The following is a 23,752-nucleotide window of genomic DNA, read 5'->3' as shown; positions in this document are numbered from 1 at the left end:
ATTTATAGAAATATGTACAATTACCACAATATATTTTATGTTGTTGCTACAGTGTTGATCGGATACAGGTTTAGAAAACTATTATTGCGATTAACTAGAGATATTACAAATGTCCACCAGATGGTGGCAAAAACGTATGCTACAAAAGTCCACCAGAGGGAGCCAGAAATAAAGGTCACCCGGTCGTGTATAACCACTAATAGTCCACAAGATGGAGCCAAAGTAGAGATTAAAAGGTCATGCAAATTTTTTCTAGACAGAAAATCCAATACAGTCTTATCCGAATTTGCTTGCTCATTGCATATTAGCAAACATATATAATTTGTAACAGCTTATAATATATTTTTTGGTAACTAAGGGTTAAGAGCCCACAATCATTGGTCCCCACACTGTGATATGTGAGATAGATGAATTAATAGGACCTTTCATAGGGGAGTAGCAATTAAATATTATTTACTGAATACATTGTGTGTTTTTAATGATGCTTGATGATGTTGATGATGTTTCATGATGCAATGAGGAATGTTTTGTATACACATGTTACATGATTGATCAGGTGAGACCTACCCCTTGGCACTAAAGGGTGGACAGCCATTTTCAGGTCTCTCCAGAGATGCTCAATTGGGTTTAAGTCAGGGCTCTGGCTGGGCCATTCAAGAACAGTCATGCGGTTGTTCTGAAGCCACTCCTTCAGTATTTTTGTGCTTAGGGTCATTGTCTTGTTGGAAGGTGAACCTTCGGTCTAGTCTGAGGTCCTGAGCACTCTTCACTGTTGGGACTGTATTGGACAGGTGATGAGCAGTGCATGGTTTTCTCCACACATACCGCTTAGAATTAAGGCCAAAAGGTTCTATCTTGGTCTCATCAGACCAGAGAATCTTATTTCTCATCATCTTGGAGTCCTTCAGGTATTTTTTAGCAAACTCCATGCGGGCTTTCATTTGTCTTGCACTGAGGAGAGGCTTCCGTCGGGCCACTCTCTCATAAAGCCCCGATTGGTGGAGGGCTGCAGTGATGGTTGACTTTCTAGAACTTTCTCCCATCTCCCGACTGCATCTCTGGAGCTCAGCCACAGTGATCTTTGTGTTCTTCTTTACCTCTCTCACCAAGGCTCTTCTACTCAGTTTGGCCGGACGGCCAGCTCTAGAAAGGGTTCTTGTCCTCCCAAACGTCTTCCATTTAAGGATTATGGAGGCCAGTGGGTCACTGATGGTGTAATGGTACACTCGCCTGACTTTGGTGCAGGCAGCGTGGGTTCAGTTCCCACACAGTGACGGTGTGAATGTGGGTGCGAATGGTTGTCCGTGTCTATATGTGCCCTGCGACTGACTGGCGACCAGTTCAGGGTGTAGTCCGCCTTTCGCCCGAAGTCAGCTGGGATAGGCTCCAGCGCCCCGCGACCCTAACCAGGATAAGCGGTGTTGAAAATGGATGGATGGATGGAGGCCAGTGTGCTCTTAGCAACCTTAAGTGCCGCATACTTTTTGTTTTTTTTGTAACCTTGGCCAGATGTGTGTCAACCATCACTGCAGCCCTCCACCAGCACTCCAAGATGGTGAGAAATAAGATTCTCTGGTCTGATGAGACCAAGATAGAACTTTTTGACCTTAATTGTAAGTGATATGTGTGGAGAAAACCAGGCACTGCTCATCGTCTGTCCCATACAGTCCCAACAGTGAAGCATGGTGGTGGCAGCATCATGCTGTGCGGGTGTTTTTCAGCTGCAGGGACAGGACGGCTGGTTGCAATCGAAGGAAAGATGAATGCGGCCAAGTACAGGGATATCCTGGACGAAAACCTTCCCCAGAGTGCTCAGGACGTCAGACTTGGCTGAAGGTTCACCTTCCAACAAGACAATGACCCTAAGCACACAACTAAAATAACAAAAGAGTGGCCTCAGAAGAACTCCGTGACTGTTCTTGAATGGCCCAGCCAGAGCCCTGACTTGAACCCAATTGACCATTTCTGGAAAGACCTGAACATGGCTGTCCACCAACGTTCACCATCCAACCAGACAGAACTGGAGAGGATCTGCAAGGAAGAATGGCAGAGGATCCCCAAATCCAGGTGTGAAAAACTTGTTCCATCATTCCCAAAAAGACTCATGGCTGTATTAGCTCAAAAGGGTGCTTCTACTAAATACTGAGCAAATGGTCTGAATACTTATGGCTGTGTGATATTTCAGTTTTTCTTTTTTAATAAATCAGCAAAAATGTCAACAATTCTGTTTTTTTCCGTCAATATGGGGTGCTGTGTGTACATTAATGAGGAACAAATTTTATTTTAGCAAATGGCTATAATAAAGAGTGAAAAATTTAAGGGGGTCTGAATACTTTCCGTACCCACTGTATATAATATTATTGCTGGAGTGCAAAATACCTTTTTCATGTGGTATATGTGAGCTACAGTGCAGCCCGTGCCAACAATGGCTAGACCTAGCCCGGTGCCTTCGTGCTAGATATCTCGTTTTTATTTGTTTTCTCAACCTGTTTATGTGGATAATGTTTAAAGGTAAAGTAATTTTTAGCAATGAATGACGTCTGGACTAGGGATCCATATTCTAAATACTGTTTGAAATGATCAGTTGTTTTTCAACGACCATCGCATATCCCTAATCTGAATACAACATAATTTATTATTCAATTTTTATTCCAAAATATTTGTGGTACAAAAAAAATAGCTGCAATGTAAACGTTTCCCCCCTCCAGTCTATGTTAACATCAGCGCTGGCCTGTATTTGGAGCCACACCGGGGAACACTTTTTCCTGGCCCGTTTGTTTTAGAAAACACACGATGCAGATACAAACTACATCAGCACAACTGCATGCACCACTGTGGCGAAGCCGGTTACGGCTGACGACAAACACATCACAACAGGTTATAAAAAAAATTATCAAAGTAACACAACAGTCAATTTTTCATGTGTCTTGCAGAGAGCTTGGAGGAGAATGCTCCCCTGCATCCCTTCACCTCCTGCCATGCTTGAAAATGAAGGCTTTAATAGGGACCAGATGCTGTTCCTTATTGACCTGAGGACATCATGATGTTGTCTTTCCTGTGGTTGGCACATCAGCGAAGGTGGAAGCCCTCCAATTCCTCCGTGAGTCCAAAGAGGCAAGTCAAAGGTGCCACGAAGAGTTGCTGGCTCAACTGAAGTCAGCCCAGCAAGGGCTTGAGGCCGATGGGTCAACTGATAGATCAACTTTAAGTTATATTGATAACACTTTTCTTACAGTTTACATTTTATGTTTACACTTTTGTACAATGTTCACTACCTTACTACCAAGAGAAACTTTGTTTAACCCAATTTGCATCTTATGTTGTGTTTTTGGAATATTTTATTAAACTGTATTTATTACTTGGGAGTCATTGCAGTAAATAATCACAAAAATAACTGAGTAAAATATTTATTTGCAGGAAAAAAAGTAATTACAGCAGCGCATTATTGATAGCTATTTACAGTGTTACAGAACATTTTAAGAAAGAGCAGGATCATTTCACAGCATGGCCTCATGACATCTGCAATGTGTCCTCAACTCATTTTCATCTGCCTGTCTTGGCATCCATTTGGGTGTTCCTGACAGATCTCCAAATCACTCATGCACATGCATTCATTCATTCTCCGAACTGCTTATCCTCACTCGGGTCGCGGGCGTGCTGGAGCCTATCCCAGCTGACTCTGGGCGAGAGGCGGGGTACACCCTGAACTGGGCGCCAGCCAATCACAGGGCACATATAAACGAACAACCATTCGCACTCACGGGCAATTTAGAGTCTTCCATTAACCTACCATGCATGTTTTTGGGATGTGGGAGGAAACCGGAGTACCCAGAGAAAACCCACACAGGTACAGGGGAGAACATGCAAACTCCACACAGGGGAGGCCGGATTTGAACCCGGGTCCTCAGAACTGTGAGGCAGATGACACATGCACATGTTGTGCAGAAAACAAGTCACCATTATGATGATCATCACTGCATCGATCCAGGTGTTCTGCCGATCTTGTAGGTGCCTCCACTTGCACTTCATCCTGAAAATGTTTCAAGAAAGAGAGGTAGTATAAATTTAGAGACAAATCCAAAAATTCAGAACCAAAAAAAATAATAATAATCTTCAGTGCTTTGCGGGTTTTTCCAAAATATTCATTTAAAAAAAAATACAGCCATATTGTGGAAAGACGCGTTGTTTCATGTTGATGCGCGCGAGAGAAGGTTTCCCTGCATGCCAAACAAAGAGATGAGTTGACTCGGAGGCTTTGTACATGCCTGTACTGTACGGGGAATCATACAAGCCAAGGCGCGTGATTGGTTCCCGGCGCGTCATCGACCAATGAGAGCACGAGTGGGTTTATCCCCTGAGCTGATTGGCTGCGCATCATCGCAGCCTCACCCAGCATCTTCCCTTGTTGTGTCTCGCCAGTCTCATCCACGCTGTTGTGTTCGCAATAACTTTTCTTGTTTAAGCGATAATTTTTTTTAATTAGTTAAGCAAGCCCTTACAATGTCGCCGATGCGCTGTGCCCATGCGAAAACTTCCTCCGGGGCGCCCATGAGGAAGAAGATGATCACCATCAGCGAAAAAATGAAACTTTTAGATTTGATCAAAGAGGGCAGAAGTTATGCATCTGTGGCACGCCATTATGGGTTTGGTATAATTAAAGATTTAAGTAAATATGTGTACTGTTGTAATCTTTGTCTCAAATATTTTAAACATTCTGGTACTCACATACAAATCCACGAAAATTCTTAGGGGGGCAAATCCTACTTCGCGGGTGTTCACCTTTCGCGGGGGGTTCTGGTCCCCATTAACCGCGAAAAACGAGGGAACACAAGGAAGTAGAGCGCTCAGGGAAGCTGTTTTGGTTGGCCATTGTGAGCACTTATCATGCTCTCCCACTCTGTTCAAAGTCTTCCTCCAGGGATTATTCTCGACAAGAGACAAAAGTTTTTCAGTAAAGAATATGGCACAATAACATTTAAAACCTAACACAAGAAAGGAAGACAGCAACACAAACGCAAAGAGAGACAAGACAAACGCCCTTTTGACTTGTAAACAATGAAATACGCCGAAACAAAATATAGGTTACGTTCTGCGTCTCTGTGTTTCCTCTTCATCCACCGTGTTTGAAGGTTGCAGAAGGACCGCATATTTGTCCAGAAGTTTAGGTTGTATTCGGACAAGGCCAACGCAAGATAGTGTTCGCGCAGGTCGCCATCTTTTTTTATTTTTTTTTTCAAAATTGGAAAATGGAACACTGGTGACTTGGGAGTGACGTCATTCCCAACTCCAACTTCTCACTTCCGAGGTAAATGTATCGCAGCATTATATTCAGTAACGACTTCAAGCATTATATGTATACATTCAGACATTCTTTGAAACAAAAGGCTATGAAAACTGTAACTGCTTGTATTGATAACATTTTTTTTATGTGTAAATAGACTGCATATGACCTTTATTTATTTATTTATTTTTGATCCCCCAAAGCGTTATTGCTTTTTGTAAATTGTAAAGTTAATTTAAAAAAGTAAAGAAAAAAGAAAAGGAAAAAGAAAAGAAATTACGCTCTGCCTTCCCAGCCAATAAGCGATTGGAGGTAACGTGACATTACCAAATCCCGGAAGTTGTTTTTTGTTTTTTTGTTTTTAAAAGTGTGTAACTAAAACGCAAGCAAAAAAAACTGGGCGGTGTTTGAACATGTAACTTGACTTACTAACTTAAAAACTATTATCTGTAGTTAACTATTCAAAGGAAGACCGACTAAATCCCAAACAACCATGTCTTCTAGTCTGCTCACTAACTACTGCGCCGAACTCCATGACGATCAAGATCAGAAAGTGAGTAACGCTACTGGTAATTGTTGTAAAAATAAGGAACAAATTTGAAGACTGAATGCTCCGTAAGGTTTTTCACCGTGAAGACTGGTCAAACGGGTAACAAGACTTACAAGGTTGTACACTCAAATAACGTCGTTGTCACCTGTTGAGAGGAAAATCTTGAATCTGGGTGCTGCTCACCTGTGAGGAACCTTACTGTTATTTCAACTGTGAAACTACAAGTTACCTATTCGTTTGTATGAATGATTTCAATAGCAATATGACTTTTGTTGTCCTTATTAAGCTTTGTCCGTCAAATGGCGATTGCTCAACGAACCCTCTTAAGTTTTATTCGTGTAAATTAGCTCATTTCCAGACCTGAAGTTTACACGTTGTTTCAAAAGTACTTTTTCAACATTAACAGACTGGGACGAAGGTAGCATGACCCACTACTGAGTAGAAATAGCATAGCAGGAAGTCAGACATAGAGACGCGATCCTATTTTCCAAAATAAAACAAGTGTGAAGTGAAGAAGTGTGACTTTTGTTTATAGATTTTCACCCTTCCCCTGCATCAAACACTCTTGTGCATGGTCGATACATTCATTGTTTAGTGGCCAAAAAAGAGCATGTGTTGGGAATACACTGACAGTTATTTTAATGCTGAGTATTTATCCTTCCTACTATAAATCATATGAGTGTGATTGCTTTCTATCAGCATTTGTTTAACAAAGTGACATTCCTGTGCTTTATTTGACAAGGCGAAGAAAGACAGAACAGAAACAGTTATCCTGCAACTGACATATTTTTAATTAAATCAGGAGTTAAAACTCCCAGGCTAACATAAATATACACTGGTGTTATTTGAACATGTTTTTGTTGTTATACAATATACAGTAGATAATAGGAAACATGTCCCTTTTCTCCAACTGTTTAGTTGGACAGGTACTTGCACTATCTTCAGCTGCCTGATGAAATGCTGATGGATATATCAATGAGATTTCGACGAGAAATGGACAAAGGCCTTTGCAGAGACACCAACCCCACGGCTATTGTAAAGATGCTGCCAACTTATGTACGCTCAACTCCAGACGGGACAGGTAATCCTCTTATCCTATATCTATTAGGCTTTACACGATCAGGATTTTTGGGGCCGATCACAGAGTTAAAAAAAATATATATAACCAATCACCGATCCGATCACAAGATGGAGCAATGTGTCTATTTAAATGACTTGTTCACTTACTGTATATACTTGTGTACTTAATTGCTAATTTTTTAAATTCACAATAAATAATGTATCTTTGTTCATCTATTTATGCCAGTGAGGCATAGTGACAAACAGAACAAATGGTCTTCTATAAGATGGCAGGAAGTACATACAGTAATTAATGTATCCACTTTTTGTGACATTTTTGTTTGTTGGTGTGCTGTGAGATTTTTAAATTGTAAAATATGTGCCTTGTCTCCATAAACGTTGGAAATCACTGCTCTAGTCAGCTCTTGTATTCTAATCAGTCAGGTCAAACCAACGTTACAAGAGGACATAAATAATTGGTCCTAATTTACTGTAATTACCTTATTGTAATTAAATTACTTCACACACACCAAACCTTTCGAGCATGATTCGACAGAACGCCTGCATGTTCGCTTACAACAGTTAGTGCTCGCACTAGCTTGCTAGGCTACATAACGTTTTGTTGCCTGCTTGCGAGCTGTATTGTATTAAAAGTAAGTGAACATACCTCAAGCAAGCCTTAAACGAACGTCCTCTCCCGAGTGCCGGTGACCACCAAAACACGTTTTCCCCCATTTTGTTCTTATAAACACACGGCGCGATCCATTATTGTTGTTGTCGCCATATTAACGATTGTATCCAGCGTTTGAGTTGACAAGATGAAGCCCAGTGATCGTAAAAAACGGGATGCGGTGGTATCGGAATACAAGATTTTATTGCGGTAGTCTGACATAGTGCAATAGTGAAAGACCAAAGTTGTCTTGTCGTCTGATCCAGGCATTACATGTTGTCTGTCTCAAACGTGTTGTCTGTCCCACACCGCTGACATGTTTTGTTTTAAAATAACTTTATTGGCAGTTAGATATTTACAGTACTACATCAAAAGACACGTGACAAGGCTAAAAATAAACAAACTTTTGGATTCAAATATACTGTACACGATGGCGACGCGGAGTAAATGTCTTTTGCGTAGCCGATCAATGACGTCATTGATCGGATCGGCGATTTATGACATTAAAGCTGATCAGCATAAAATGCTAATTATCGGCCAATACTGATCAGGCCGATCAGATCGGTGTAAAGTCTAACATCTATACAGTTTTGTAAAATGGAATATCAGGGCCAGTTAACTTAATTATTGCAGTAAAAGATCAGGACCAGCTCAAAGGGATTTTGTTTTGTCCGTCTTAAATGGAGGATATTTTCAGACTAGCTGCACAAAAATAAATTGAACTGATAAGAAGAGAGAATTAAAATATTAAGTATTCTTGATATTCATGAAATCGGACTAAACCTTTCCTGTTTTAAGTCAGTTAGAATTCCCAAAATTATTTCCATTTGTTAAATGCCAGAATAATTAGAGGATTCTTTTTAGACAATTTTTCATTACTTTCCTCAAAGTCAAAAGTTTACATACATTTCATTAGTATTTGATACCATTTCCTTTAAACTTGTATGACTTGGGTCAAATGTTTTGGATATCCTTCCATAAGCTTTTCGCAATCGTTGGCAGGAATTTTGGCCCATTCCTCCTGACAAAACTGGTGTAACTGATTCGGGTTTGTTGGCCGCCTTGCAAGCATATGAGGCAGATGTGCTAGCTAACCAGTCGTCCACCATGCCGCCGGACTCCTAACAGTGGAGACATTTTTCCAAGGACCCCATGCCCTTATTATTCTAACATCAAACATCTCTTTTCGAGGCAAAAACTGGGCCAACAAGTAAAATCATTTCCCCATTGTTTAATTGCCAAGCAATACAATCAATCAACTTTTATTAAGCAGACCATAGTCCGTTAGAAAACACATACAGTACGGTACACAATAAGACACATAAAAGGAATGTACATCAAGAAAATCTTTATATTTGCTGGCCATAATTAGTTTTTATCCGATTCCCTTATAATAAAACAACAAGGATCCAAGAAATTTCACCTGCACTGTCCAGTATTCAGGTATTTGTTTCACTGTCACACTGGATAAATTTCTGGCAAAAAAAGTTGCTGAATCGATTTCCAGCCACTGAATTGTTTCGGATCGTATCATTCTAAATGAACCAATATCATCCTTGAATTGAATCTGCAACCACGAATCATAATATGAATCAAATCATTGCTGAAACGAATGGTTACGCCGCTATAGTGAACGCCTACATATTGGCGGATTGGCATTTGCAGATTCACCTATTCACAGATTTTTTTATTTTTTTATTTGCTGTGACCCCCTCATATTTAAGGATTTTTTCCTAATCCCCTGCATTTTCTTTTCACTTTTATTTAACCTGACCCTTGCTTATTTGCATTTTTCTTCCGGGTGGTAAAACATTTTTTTTCTTCTCCATGACAATTACAATTAGCGTCAGTTAGGGTTCAGTAACAAAGAAAATGCTTGCAATATCTCATTATTGAAAGTGAATAAAGTTTGCAATAATAAAGATTTTAGCAAGAATCATGAAGTACATGACTTACTTTAGCTGATCACATAAAATCATCTGCCCCCCAGGCCTTGAGTTTGAAATCTATGATTTAGTGTAATGGTAAAATCTTTTGTTTGCTTTTGTCTTTAGAACAAGGAGAATTTCTGGCACTTGACCTTGGTGGATCCACCTTCCGGGTGCTTCTGGTTACAGTTATGGCTAATGGCGAGCCAAAGGTGGATATGGAAAATCAGATTTACACTATTCCTGACCATCTTAAGAGAGGCTGCGGCTCCGAGGTTAGACACACTCCACAATACATGTGACCGACTGTTAATCAAAATAATTTAGCGCTAAGAATTATAGCAGTGGGGCGGCATGATGGACAACTGGTTAGCACATCTGCCTCACAGTTCTGAGGACGCGGGTTCAAATATGGCCTCACCTGTGTGGAGTTTGCATGTTCTCCCCGTGCTTGCGTGGTTTTCCTCCCACATCCCAAAAACATGCATGGTAGGTTAATTGAGGACACTAAATTGTACCGCTTATCCTCACTTGGGTCACAGCCGTGCTGAAGCCTATCCCAGCTATCTTGGGCCGAGAGGCGGGGTAGACCCTGAACTGGTCACCAGCCAATCGCAGTGCACTTATAAACAAACAACCGTTTGCACTCACATTCACACCTACGGGCAATTTAGAGTCTTCAATTATCCTGCCATACATGTTTTTGGGATGTGGGAGGAAACTGGAGTAACCGGAGAAAACCCACACAGGCACGGGGAGAAAATGCAAACTCCACACAGGCAGGCCGAATTTGAACCCGGGTCCTCAGAACTGTGACGCAGATGTGCTAACAAGTTGGCTACTGTGCCGCCGCCTTCCGTATAGTGTTATTTTTTTTTTTTTGTGGTTGGAAAACAGGGGGAACTTAAGCTGCTAGGTTCGCTAGGGAAGTTCCTGCAAAGGTTCCTGCGGTGGAGAAGCCCCATATTTCTCCTTTATTAACTTCCACCATTTCATCCCCCGTTTTCCTTTAACTCTCTTCATTTTTCTCATTATTCATTTTACACACTCTTATTTGATACTGTCTGCCTACAGTCTCTCATTCCACCACCTTACAGTCTCCAGTCTCTGTCAGGTTAAATCGCCGAAAACCTTTTCTGAAACCGGATACTGAGTTTCAAGTCTATTCAGAGTTCTGGTTTTGAGTTATATTTTGTTGAACCTCCTTTCTGGAATTCCCTCCTGGTAGCTCACCCTAGTTGTCCAGTAATATTTTTTTTCTGGGTGGCCAATTTAATCCTCAATCTTCAGCCGCTTTAGAAATTCTTTAATTTGTTGTTTAAGTGGTTGTCTGTTGTGACTTCATTTTTCTTGGTTAACCATAAAACTGGTCATTCCTAGTTCTAAAGCTGAAATTTAGAGCTGTATTTTATGACACCTGGGTTGTCAATTGGTCATGTATTGTTGATTCATTTCCATATCTGTCCTTCCATCCATCCATCCATTTTCTGAGCCGCTTCTCCTCACTCGGGTCGCGGGCGTGCTGGAGCCTATCCCAGCTGTCATCGGGCAGGAGGCGGGGTACACCCTGAACTGGTTGCCAGCCAATCGCAGGGCACATAGGAACAAACAACCATTCGCACTCACAGTCATGCCTACGGGCAATTTAGAGTCTCCAATTCATGCATGTTTTTGGGATGTGGGAGGAAACCGGAGTGCCCGGAGAAAACCCACGCAGGCACGGGGAGAACATGCAAACTCCACACAGGCGCTTAATATGCCCTATGCAGTGCTTTTAAGTGTGAATTTGAGAATGGGGGGAGGTGCTACCTTCTTTTTCACATGAATGAATATACACTAATGCACACTGCCTTATTCTATCAGTCATTTTAACTTTCTTTCAGTTATTTGACCATATAGCTGAATGCCTGGCTGATTTCCTGGAGAAGTTAGGAATAAAAGACAAAAAGCTTCCTCTTGGCTTTACCTTCTCTTTTCCTTGTCAACAGAGCAAGTTGGACGAGGTGAGAAATGATGGCTAAATTTACTATCAGAAACAATGGGCCTTATTCCAAATGTTGTTTTGCCATGCACCAATATCACTTCTTTATACCACCACAGTTGCAGTTAGAGCTACGACCCTGAATTTGTATTTGCAATTACCGTAGTTTTTGTTGTTGTTTGCAATAATGATTTGTTATACCGATAATTTGTGATATACTGTATCTGATTGTGGTTAGTTCTTAAGTGTTAAAACATTATGCTGTCTGGATGTATAATGTATGTGACTTCATTTTATCCTTATTCAGAGTATATTGATTTCTTGGACCAAAGCCTTCAGGGCAAATGGAGTAGAAGGAAAAGATGTTGTCAACCTCCTGCAGAGATCTGTGAATAAACGAGGGGTAAGTGTGCAGCAGATCTTGCAAATGAGATGATCATGAACAAATGAGGACAAAAACAGACTTTTACATTTTTTGAATGTGCAGAAAAATGACCAGTTTATTGGAGCATGCATACATTTGATGGATTTATTAAAGTATTTAATATTTCAAAGTGGACCCAAAATGGTATCTTAAAATGGAAGTTAAAATAATTTAATACCTCTAACCTGCTATGTGCCGAAAACATCCAACCCTTGGATATTGGTAAAGCGTAAACTGTTTGCGAATGTCAAACAGATCATGGCAAAGAAGATATGTCAGACTATTGTAATTGGCTGACTTCCAATGATTCAAAACAGTGACACATGGAATAAGGTGTCACCAAAAATAACAATCCACCGCAAAATTGGTGTTGTCTCTATTGGCCCTTTTTCGGTAATCCCCATTATGTGTACTGCTTAAAAAAAAAAGCACGAGGCTAAACTAATTACTATTATGTTACATTAGTAGAGTCTAACGTAATAATTTGCGTTTGTCAAATTTAGTATTATGTTAAATACATGGACATCTACGCTCCCCTCCAAAAGTATTGAAACAGTGAGGGCCATTCTTTTTCTTTATATATCCATCCATCCATCCATCCATTTTCTGAGCCGCTTCTCCTCACTAGGGTTGCAGGCGTGCAGGAGCCTATCCCAGCTATCATCGGGCAGGAGGTGGGGTACACCCTGAACTGGTTGTCAGCCAATCGCAGTGTGTGTGTGTGTTTATATATCTATATATATATATATATATATCACACACACACACACAGCGGCTGAATTAAGTACTTAACACGTCACCTTTTTTCTCACTAAAAGCCAAGACAACACCTAAAATCTATCAATAATCAAACAGCAATCCAGCCCCTTGTCAGTGCAAATGAATATCAGCTGGTTCAGTCCTAATTTATTATCTACAAAAAGGTCTCATATCCAAGATGTGAGTCAAGACACATCTCATGATGGGTGAGAGCGGTCTCAAGACCATCACAAACTAAATGTTGCAAAACATAAAGATGGCATTGGTCCATATCAACGTCTAAACGTTCCAGTGAGCATGGTTGGGGCCATAATACGTAAGTGGAAAGGCAATCATACCACCGTAAATTTGCCTCGATCAGGTGCTCCTCGCAAGATTTCTGACAGAGGAGTGCAAAGAATAATCAGAAGAGTTGTCCAAGAGCCAAGGACCACCTGTGGAGAGCTTAAAAAAGACCTGGAATTAGCAAGTACTGAGTTATACACTCCGCCACCATGGCCTGTATGCACCCTCACCACGCAGACCCCATTGCTGGGGAAAAACAGCATGTCAAAGCTCGTTTGCTGAACAACATTTGGACAACCCAGTTAAATACTGGGAGAATACAGTCTGGTCGGATGAGAGCAAAATTTAACTCTTGGATGCCATAATGCACACCACGTTTGGAGGAGAAATGGCACTGCACATCACCCTAAAAACACTATACCGACACTGAAGTTTGGAGGTGGGAACATGATGGTGTGGTGCTGTTTTTCAGCAAATGGTACTGGTAAACTTCACATTATTGAAGGAAGGATGAATGGGCAAATGTACCGAGACATTCTTGACAAAAATCTGCTGCCATCTACGAGGATGAGGAAAATGAAACAAGGGTGGACATTTCAGCAAGATAATGATCCAAAACATACTGCCAAGGAAACTCTCAATTGGTTTCAAAGGAAAAAAATATAAAGCTGGTCGAATGGCCCAACCAATCACCTGACTTGAATCCAATTGGAAAATCTATTGAAAGAACTGAAACTCAAGGTCCATAAACGAAGCCCACGGAACTTTCAAGATTTGAAGGCTGCCTGTGTGGAGGAATGGGCCAAAATCACACCAGAGCAATGCATGTGACTCGTTTCTCCATACAGAAGGTGTCTTGAAGCTGTCATTGCAAACAAAGGCTTTAGCATCTTTGGAAATCTATTTGAGAAAAATGGTGACGTGGTAAATACTTATTTCATCCGCTGTATATATATGAATATATAATTTCTCTCTCAAATCTCTTTATAATTTTCTGCTTTCATAATGCCTGTTATGCAGTCAAGGCCTCCTTACCAGATATTGCAAGGCAGCCCCACAGCCTTATAGATCCTCCAGCATGCTTGAATGTTGGCAGGGTGTTCTTCTCCGTAAAGGCTTTATTGCGTCGTCTGTAAACGTACTGTTTGTGTGCATTGCTAAAAAGGTTTATTTTTGTTTCACCCGTCCATAAAATATTGTTTATCCTTTGCTCTTTCGGTCTCCCGACTGATCAGCCTCAGAAGTCGCAGCAATGTCTCCGCCAGTGAGATGGGGCCCTGATATGTTGTGTATCAGATCCAAATGTAAATACCTTGAAATAAAAAAAATAAAGTGTTGCTCCGTTGTCATCTTTCAATATCAAACCCTAATGTTTCAGTCTACAGAAAACAATAGCGGAATACTTTTTGGAGGCGATAGGCAATAGGCAATTGAAGGAATCTAACAGAAGAATCATTCAGTTTTTCTATAATATGTGCTTCAGTTCAATTAAAAAAATATTTGATTTTATTAATAAACTTGTTGATTAAAAAAATATTTTTCAAAAAATCTAATTAAATTAGACCGGCTTGACTGTACTGCTGAGATGTAATAATATGCAATATCTGGGCATTATTAACTGAAATTGTTTACTAAATATATCTTATTGCAGGACATCAGTGTTGACATTATGGCTGTCATTAACGACACAGTCGGAGCGATGATGACCTGTGGGTATGATGATCGTAACTGTGAGATTGGTCTCATTGTCGGTGAGTTTTGGTAATTTTCTACACTGCTGGAATATTTGGTCAGAGAACATTGTGTATAATTCACTAAAAAGTTCACTGAAGAGGTTTATGGATATATTCGATCAAATCATATATGTATCGCTCAAACTGTGAGCTGTAAGGCCTTATATAGATAGGTGTGTGGCTTTCCTAATCAAGTCCAATCAGTATAATCAAACACAGCGGGACTCCAATGAAGGTGCAGAACGATCTCAAGGTTGATCTGAAGAAATGGACTGCACCCGAATTAAATATGAGTGTCACAGCAAAGGGTCTGAATACTTATGGCTGTGTGATATTTCAGTTTTTGTTTTTTAATACATATTCAAAAATTTCAACAATTCAGTTTTTTTCCTGTCAATATGGGGTGCTGTGTGTACATTAATGAGGAAAACAATGAACTTAAATTATTTTAGCAAATGGCTGCAATATAACAAAGAGTGAAAAATGTAAGGGGGTCTGGACACTTTCCGTACCCACTGTAATGTCCCCTCACCCATACTTCACAGTTGGGATGAAATTTAGATTTTGGTGTGGTGAGCCTTTTTTTCTCCACATATACAGTAGCATTCTATCTTCCTTCGAAACAACTCAACTTTGGTTTCATCTCTCCACAGCATGGTTTGCCTGTAGTGCTGAGGAACATCATGGTGTTCCTATGCAAACTTCAAACCTGTAGTAATGTTGAATGACAGCCATTGATTAATATATTACTGATCTTAAATTAGACAATAGTAATGTTAGCATGTGCCAGGGATTTCTGTAAGTTTTTAGCTGATACTCTCTCACGTGATTCTTCTTTACCTCCTTGAGGATTTTGCACTGTGCTCTTGCAGTCATCTTTTCAGGATGGCCACTCCAAGGGAGCGAAGCAACAGTGCTGCTTTCTTACTGTGGACTAATGAATTTCCAACAAACCGTATTTATCTATCTACGATTAAAATCAATGACAGATAGATTTATTTCCATTACCTGTCATAAAAAAGAGGTGTATAAATTAAAAAGTAACATGCCAGCAAATGTTTCAGTGGAGTCGAAAGCTGATTAGAGGATAAATCAGGGTCTATCACAATCGTATCACACACAAATCAGTTCACACATTGCTTGCATCAATAACAAAGGGATCACACGTCAGTGTCGTTCATCCATGTTCACATTGTGGAACGCTGAGGTGCTTGTTCCATGATGTGTCTCGCGTGTGAGATGTCCAGCTTCCTCAGAACCACAACTACAGACCACACCAAAAAAAATAAATGTCATAATATGAAGTCTAGCTGGTTTGATTTTTGTGTCATATGATGCTGTCTGTGAACTTAAACGTATTCTTTTGTGCTAATGAGATGGGCCTTCGCACTAACATACGAGGAAGTCATTTATGTGAGGTCTCACTCATATCAGAGTTTCCATTTGTTAAAGTTAATATAAGAGAGAGTTATTCACTCAGATGGTTGTTTATGTTGACACTGTGCTCTGTTATTTGCACCACTGACTGTTCGGCGACCGTTCCAACTCCAAGTTCCAAAATTGTTTACATTTTCCTTGCAAGACAATCTTAAGAATCAATAATTTCTCACTACTCCACTTTTCTGCTGCTGTTCTCATTCAGTTTTTCAGAAATATTTTATCAGTGGGGGTGAGGTTTTCATTACTGGTCTGTGTGTACCTTGAAAGGAATGATCAGAAATGTAAAAAAAAACACTTGTTAATTACTCACATTTCATTCTTAAAGGAACAGGGACGAATGCCTGTTACATGGAACAAATGAGGAACCTTGAGTCGCTGGATGGTGATGAAGGGCAGATGTGTGTCAATACAGAGTGGGGTGCTTTTGGAGATGACGGTACATTGGAGGACCTGCGTACAGATTTTGACAGAGAAATAGATGCTGGCTCTCTGAACCCTGGCAAACAGCTGTGAGTAACATCTTTACGTTTCATAAAGAAATCAGCAAGTTGTGGTAATGCTTTTCTTCTATTTTCACACCAAGACGTCTACAAACTTTACAGTATAAAACCAATGTTGTATTCATTCAACCACACAAAATGTCTTGTGCTCATTTTGTGACAATAAACGAACATCCATCCATCCATCCATTTTCTGTACCGCATATCCTCACTAGGGTTGTGGGCATGCTGGAGCCTATCCCAGCTATCATCGGGCAGGAGGCGGGGTACACCCTGAATTGGTTGCCAGCCAATCGCAGGGCACATACAAACAAACAAACAAACAAACATTCGCACTCACATTCACACCGACGGGCAATTTAGAGTTGTCAATTAACCTACCATGCATGTTTTGGGGATGTGGGAGGAAACCGGAGTGCCCGGAGAAAACCCACGCAGGCACAGGGAGAACATGCAAACTCCACACAGGCAGGGCCGGTATTGAACCCCTGTCCTCAGAACTGTGAGGCAGACGCTCTAACCAGTCTTCCACCGTGCCGCCCAGGGACCTAGTTGGACATGCTAATTGGATTAGCACTGATGTTACAATATTGTAACCCATTGAGTTGGAAAATTTATGTTTCATATGTACCAAATATAAGTTTTATATAACCTTTACATGTTTTTTCTTTAGCTAGCACTGCATTAAAAACTGTCATCACTGGAAAGCTACATCTACAAGTGCAAGTTAAAACACTTGCACGCAAAGCAAAAGCCGCAAACGCTGCCGCCTTCTCTGGGCCCGAGCTCATTTGAGATGGTCTTGCCCAAAGTGCAAAAGTGTGCTGTGGTCCACATTTCAAATTGTTTTTGGAAATCATGGGCGTTGTGTCCTCCTGGCCAAAGAGGAAGAGCAACATCCTGATTGTTACCAGCGCAATATTAAAAAGCCAGAATCTGTGATGATATGGGAGTGTGTTCATGCCCATAACGTGGGTAACTTGCACATCTGTTTGTATATACAGTAGATCAGAGGTCACTAACTAGCGGACCGCAGTCCAGGCCCAAACCCAGAAACAGTACCATATGGATCGACACCTATTGTCAAAAAAGAGAGGTTGTGATTCGAGAAATACGCCTTGTTTCCATTTTAAGCGGTGTAGCATTACAGGCTTTACGGTAGCGACAAACCGTACCGAGCAATCACATGCGAGTTCAGTCACCACCTCTTACTCAGCCAATCAAGTTTTCATCTCAGGCGTTAATCAGTGACTGCACGCAGACCAGACAGGGATGAGGACAAATGGAGCAGTGAGAGAGAAACTCAGCATGGAAGTTGAGTAAAAGATGGTGAAAGTTTAGAAATGGCCGATAAAGGAAGTGGGAACAAATGGCGCTGAACAAAAAATAAAATGGAACGGCCAGAGTCAGTTTTGTTTATGCTTCTCAGTGGGAATTTCCCACTGGGAGCGTTTATTAAAAGTGCTTATACGTGAAATGCCTTTACAAGACAAAACAAACATAACTTCTAAAATGTTTAGGATTTGTTCAATTAAAATATGTAAAGTTGTTTGAGACGTCACTGTTGTGTTGAGATGCTTAACAGAAAAGGGGAAACTCAAACTTGTTCTTAAAGTTAAGCACTTTATTTGACCACGTATAATTTTCACTTTTCATTTTTTCTGTAATTTTGGAATGCAGCAGTACTTTTTATTTAGTAAATGACAGAGCATACAGTTGTGCTCATTGGTTTGATTACCTGGGCAGAATTTGTAAGATGTGTACCATTCTTTAAAGAAAATGTGAAGGATTCGCAAAACATTAAATTTTATTTTTAGTGGGATTCAAATTAAACCATAAAACATTTCAGAAAAGCTCAATCGTAAACAAAATATCACAATTAAGAAAATAATGAGATGGTCCTTGTTTGTCACCAGTCTTATTTAAAAAAAAAAAAATCAAATAATAATATTTCACAAATTCTGCCAAGGTATTCAAACTTGAGCACAACCGTACATATCAGTAGTCAGGCATGAATGTTTATTTGTTACAGTTCACAATAATGTCATAGGTGTGTTTTTGTATTTGACTGAGGTCTTGATTAAAAGCAGATATAAATCTGACTACGCGTCTTAAATATATATCACACAGGGATCTTGTTAGATGTGCGTCCCGCATCTGAAATGAACAAAAATGCGCATGGACACATAAATTATGGTGAATCTGCATGCAGAGACGCATAGCATTGCTTACTTACGTATGTCTGTGTTGCTGAAGTGCTTCAGCAAATCATTGTCCACTAAAACTACGTGTCCTGTTATGGTGGTAGCCAATGAGTGGCAGAGTCGGACGGTTTATCGTTCCTTATATACAATGGACACAGGACTTTTTAAAAAATTATCATTGTTGTTGTAACACCCGGCGCGCCTCTCACGACGCAGCAAGCCGCTGGCAGAACGGCTTTGGCTGCGTAGATGCACATAACTGGGACACTTTAGGAAACGTTAACTATTTATTACGTTCGCTAGCCCGTGAGCTAAGGAGCTAAACAGCTCGCTCTGGCTCGCACGATCGTGGCCACGTCGTTTAAATTTTAGACCAACTGGCGGACCATGGTCCACGTCTAGACCCAGAATCAGTCCCATACGGACCCACACCATAGCCAAAAAAGCAAGGTTATGCTTCAAGACATATGGGGCCCTTCTATTTTAAGCAGCACACCATATTACAGATTTACGATAGTGATGAACCAGACCGACCAATCACATGCAAGTTCAGCCACCCCTTCAGCCAATCAAATCTGTATCTCAGGCGGTAATCACCACAATCACTGACTGCGTGTAACCTAGACAGAGACGAGGAGAAACCTAGCTGGGGTAAGAGAAAGAGACTGCGTGGAAGGTGAGTTAAAGACAGAAAAAAATGACCGATAAAGGAAGAGCACATTTGGAACAAATGGCACTTAAAATGGAACAGGCAGTCATTTTCATTTGTACTTCTCTGTGGGAACTTCCCACCGTGTGCACTTAAGATTGCATATATTTAACCCCATTATGAAACAAAAGTAAGGTTTTGAACACACAAACTCTAAAATGATTCAGTTGTTAAGATATGTTAAATTAAAATGTAAAATTTTTGAGACTTCACTGTTGTATCAAGATGCCAAACTGAAAAGGGGAAATTCAAATGTTTTAATTTTTCTGAACTTAAGCACTTTAATTGAATGCATGAACTTTCTCTATTTACTTGCTCTTATTGTGAAATGCAGCCTTACTTTTATTTAGTAAATGAGAGAACATTACACTGCAGAAGCCTGATTATCCATGCACATCTTCACATGGACACAAAATTTTTATTGTAAACTTCTACTAATTGGAATGCTCTTTTATTTTTCGATTTCTAGTTTTGAGAAGATGATCGGTGGAATGTACATTGGAGAACTGGTACGTCTCATCCTCGTGAGAATGACCAAAGACCAGCTTCTGTTCCAGGGCAAGACTACATCCCAACTCCTTATGACTGGAAAGTTCCCTACCAACTACATCTATTCCATAGACACTGACAAGTTAGTAATTGTTTTGGTTTGTTTGCATTGATGTTGTCTTTGTATTGCTTTTTGGTTGGCAATACACCCATCCCCTCAGTTTTGTGGACCAGAAGCTTTTACAGTTATTTGTAGGAGTGTTAAGTGTGATAACTTAATAACTATTTACACAAGTCAAAGAATATGTCCCTTAATGGCCTTTTTTGTTCAAGAAGTTTTTTGCCATGAATCTTGATCAATTTAAGAAATAGTTGGCGCTCAATCAAGCCCTATCAAACCTGTCTTACATGATAGTTTTACCTTGTTACACCATATTTTCTGTTGACAATATTAATTTGTTTTATCTGCAGCAGAGAAGAAGGTCTGATGAGTGCTCAAAATGTGCTTCAGAGCCTTGGCCTTGACCCAACCTTGGAAGACTGCATAGCGACTCAAAGAGTGTGTCAAATTGTTTCCACACGGGCTGCACATTTGTGTGCTGCCACTCTAGTTGCAGTGCTCCGGCAGATCAGGGACAACAAAGCAACTGAGAAGCTGCGCAGCACCATTGGAGTGGATGGATCTGTATACAAAAATCATCAAGAGTAAGTTACCCTTTCAATGCCATTGCTCGTGTAATTTATTAGAAAGAAAGAAGAGTTAATGTGAATTATTATTATAGATACAGTGGTTTGAAAAAGAGTTTGCCCCGTTCCTGATTTCTTCTTTTTTTGCATGTTTGTCACACTTAAATGTTTCACATCATCAAACAAATTGAAATATTAAAGACAACACAAGTAAACACAAAATGCAGTTTTTAAATGTTTTTTTTATTATTGAGGGTGGGAAAAAAAATAAAATAAACCTTCATGGCCCTGTGTGAAAAAGTGATTGTCACCCCCCGTTAATAGATAACTGCTTTATATCATACCAGAGTTCAATTTCTCTAGCTACACCTAGGCCTGATACTCCCACACCTGTTCTCAATCAGGAAATCACTTAAATAGGACCTGCCTGACAAGGTGAAGTACACCAAAATATCCTCAAAAGCTAGACATCATGCCGAGATCTAAAGAAATTCAGCAACAAATGAGAGAGAAAGTAATTGAGATCTATCAGTGTGGAAAAGGTTATAAAGCCATTTCTAAAGCTTTGGGACTCCAGCGAACCATAGTGAGAGCCATTATCCACAAATGGCGAAAAACATAGTGGAAGGTTCACCACTCCCAGGAGTGGCCGGCCGACCAAAATTACTCCAAGAGCGCAGCAACGACTCATCCAAGAGGTCACAAAAGACCCCACGACAACATCCAAAGAACCGCAGGCCTCACATGCCTCAGTTAAGGTCAGTGTTCATGACTCCACCATAAGAAAGAGACTGGGCAAAAGTTACCTTAAAAAGGCGGTTCATGCTCGAAAACCATCCAATGTGGTTGAATTCTGCAAAGATGAGTTGGCCAAAATTCTTCCACAGCGCTGTAAGAGAGTCATTGCAAGTTATCGCAAACGCTTCATTGTAGTTGTTGCTGCTCAGGGTGGCCCAATCAGTTATTAGGTTTAGGGGACAATGACTTTTTCAGAAATGTAGGCTATGTAGGTTTGGATTTTTTTTCTCCCTTAATAATAAAAACCATTTAAAAACTGCATTTTGTGTTTGCTTGTGTTGTCTTTGATTTAAATTTAATGATGGGAAACGTTTAAGTGTGACAAACATGGAAAAAGATAAGAAATAAGGAAGGGAGCAAACACTTTTTCACACCACTGTAAATAATAATAAATATTATATATTCATTATATTACATATTTGTAGATGTGGTTTATAACATCAATCTATGTTTTTCTGCCAATGGTATGTGAGAATCCAGTGCTCAAGCTCAACCCACAGACGTGACTAACCAATCAGGGCAGGGTGGGTCTTAGTAAACACAGTTACCCATTTTACCTGGGAAAGGGATTAGAAAAGAAACTTTATTCGAGTAATTAACAAAATAATTTTGGATAAATGGTTGAATTGAATTAAGCCATTGAGGATAGTATCACCATATCATATGTTACAATGGTATTTGCTGCATTTGTTTGTGATGTGGAATTTTATATATGTATATAAAACCGTATTAAAGGTGGGTGGAAGCCAATGGAGGCTGGTGGAGTGTTCTCCAGGGTGGTGCTGTATGCCATTTAAGCCAAATTTCTCCTGCTTTTTAAATGTTAGAATTATCTGACAGCTTAAATTTCTGTACCAATTTTATATTCTCCCCATGTTCAGTAAATTTTATTTACCATCCCAAATGTTCAATATTAATGTTGATTATCAACACAAAAGTGTGAATTTGAGAACATTCTCCTATTTCTGAGCTCAATAAAGTCCCTAAAGATAAATAACTAGGTCATTTTTTCATCAGCTGGTTATCTGTTCACAAAAGTAACTACACGCACACACACCAGCCATGAAGCATGTACCCCCTGCCAGAAAAAAGAATTTAGACGCAAAGCTCTTTCTCACTTTAAGCCATGTAATCATCTGCCTCAAGGCAGTACACCGGGTATACATCATCAGTTGATGCCACTCTAATGCAATATGAATATGCTTGGTGCTAAGTTTCTCTTAGTACTCTACAAGTTTAAAATTGTAAAATTTTGAGGAATTATAACAAAACCGAAGGATGCCTGCCGAAGCTGGTGTTACAGATGATCAAACTCAAATTGTTTGCATTGTGGAGACTGCACACAGTTTTCAGAGACGGCTTTACAATTGTTTTGCCATGTATAATTGTGACAAAGTGGTTACAACGCAGATTTATGAACAAATGGAAAATAGGTGTATTTCTTATTAATTTAAATGAAAATAAAAACTCATTAAGGGACAGAAAGTAAAGTTTTGCTGTGGTGTTTGATCTACTGAACTGAAAATAAATGTTCGTACTGCTTCCAGCGCAAACCTGATTTTACCTGTTTTACGTATAAGATATAAAATGATTGCATTACTGGTGTTCAAAAGTTGTCGAAGGAACAAGTGTTTCTACACCAATTTTAACAAATTATATAATTACCTTTGCCCAGGTTTTCTCGAAGGCTTCACAAAATGGTACGGAGGCTAGTACCTGACTGTGACGTCCGTTTTTTGAGGTCTGAGGTTGGAAGTGGGAAAGGCGCAGCCATGGTGACAGCTGTAGCCTTACGTCTTGCTGCTCAGAATGCTGAGCGTCAACACATACTTGACACTCTGCGTTTGAATCGTGAGCAGCTGATGGAAGTGAAAAGACTAATAAGTGAAGATATGGTACGAGGCTTGTCAAGGCAAGCACACAATCAGGCTAGCATCAAGATGCTTCCAACATTTGTCGGCTCTACTCCAGATGGATCAGGTAGCTCTTGCATAAATAAAAAGACTTTCCTGGACCTGAGTCTTGTGCATAACTATTCTGTGCTTTTAGAGCATGGAGATTTCTTGGCTTTGGACCTTGGCGGCTCAAGTTTTAGAGTGCTGCTCGTGCGTGTGCGAAGTGGCAAAACACACGTTGACATGCACCATAAGAACTACAGTATTCCACAGGAGACAATGCAGGGCACAGGGGAAGAGGTAAAGTATCCATCAGGTTTCACTTAAAAATAAATATTCACATTTTTCATTTGGACAGAA

The 23,752-nt window shown here is 40.1% G+C and overlaps 1 protein-coding gene and 2 long non-coding RNA genes across 4 annotated transcripts in view; 2 read left to right on the top strand and 1 right to left on the bottom strand.

The window, feature by feature from the left end:
- Positions 1–1,929: 1,929 nt before the first annotated feature.
- On the top strand, positions 1,930–3,358 carry LOC133475850 (uncharacterized). The gene is made up of 2 exons (XR_009787944.1): positions 1,930–2,067; positions 2,934–3,358. It is a non-coding gene; the product is annotated as an uncharacterized LOC133475850 (long non-coding RNA).
- A 33-nt stretch (positions 3,359–3,391) lies between these two features.
- Positions 3,392–5,226, bottom strand: LOC133474697 (uncharacterized). Its single transcript, XR_009787597.1, has 2 exons — positions 5,087–5,226; positions 3,392–4,030 (listed from the first exon to the last, which is right to left on the bottom strand). It is a non-coding gene; the product is annotated as an uncharacterized LOC133474697 (long non-coding RNA).
- Positions 5,227–5,286: 60 nt separating this feature from the next.
- hk2 (hexokinase 2) overlaps positions 5,287–23,752 on the top strand; it is a 32,341-nt gene continuing 13,875 nt past the window's right edge. Inside the window, exons 1-11 of one of the 2 annotated variants that reach the window (XM_061766609.1) lie at positions 5,287–5,305; positions 6,750–6,912; positions 9,615–9,763; positions 11,372–11,491; positions 11,777–11,872; positions 14,589–14,688; positions 16,436–16,619; positions 19,993–20,154; positions 20,484–20,717; positions 23,173–23,477; positions 23,547–23,692. In XM_061766609.1, coding sequence (XP_061622593.1) covers positions 6,789–6,912; positions 9,615–9,763; positions 11,372–11,491; positions 11,777–11,872; positions 14,589–14,688; positions 16,436–16,619; positions 19,993–20,154; positions 20,484–20,717; positions 23,173–23,477; positions 23,547–23,692 — 1,620 coding nt within the window. In that variant the 5' untranslated portion in view covers positions 5,287–5,305; positions 6,750–6,788. Of the gene's footprint in view, positions 5,306–5,625; positions 5,835–6,749; positions 6,913–9,614; positions 9,764–11,371; positions 11,492–11,776; positions 11,873–14,588; positions 14,689–16,435; positions 16,620–19,992; positions 20,155–20,483; positions 20,718–23,172; positions 23,478–23,546; positions 23,693–23,752 lie in introns of those variants that run through there. The other variant, XM_061766608.1, reaches the window with a different exon arrangement.

The sequence above is a fragment of the Phyllopteryx taeniolatus genome, chromosome 3 (assembly GCF_024500385.1).
Source record: "Phyllopteryx taeniolatus isolate TA_2022b chromosome 3, UOR_Ptae_1.2, whole genome shotgun sequence".
NCBI classification, from domain to species: Eukaryota; Metazoa; Chordata; class Actinopteri; order Syngnathiformes; family Syngnathidae; genus Phyllopteryx; species Phyllopteryx taeniolatus.
This window is presented reverse-complemented; position numbering and strand designations above follow the sequence as displayed.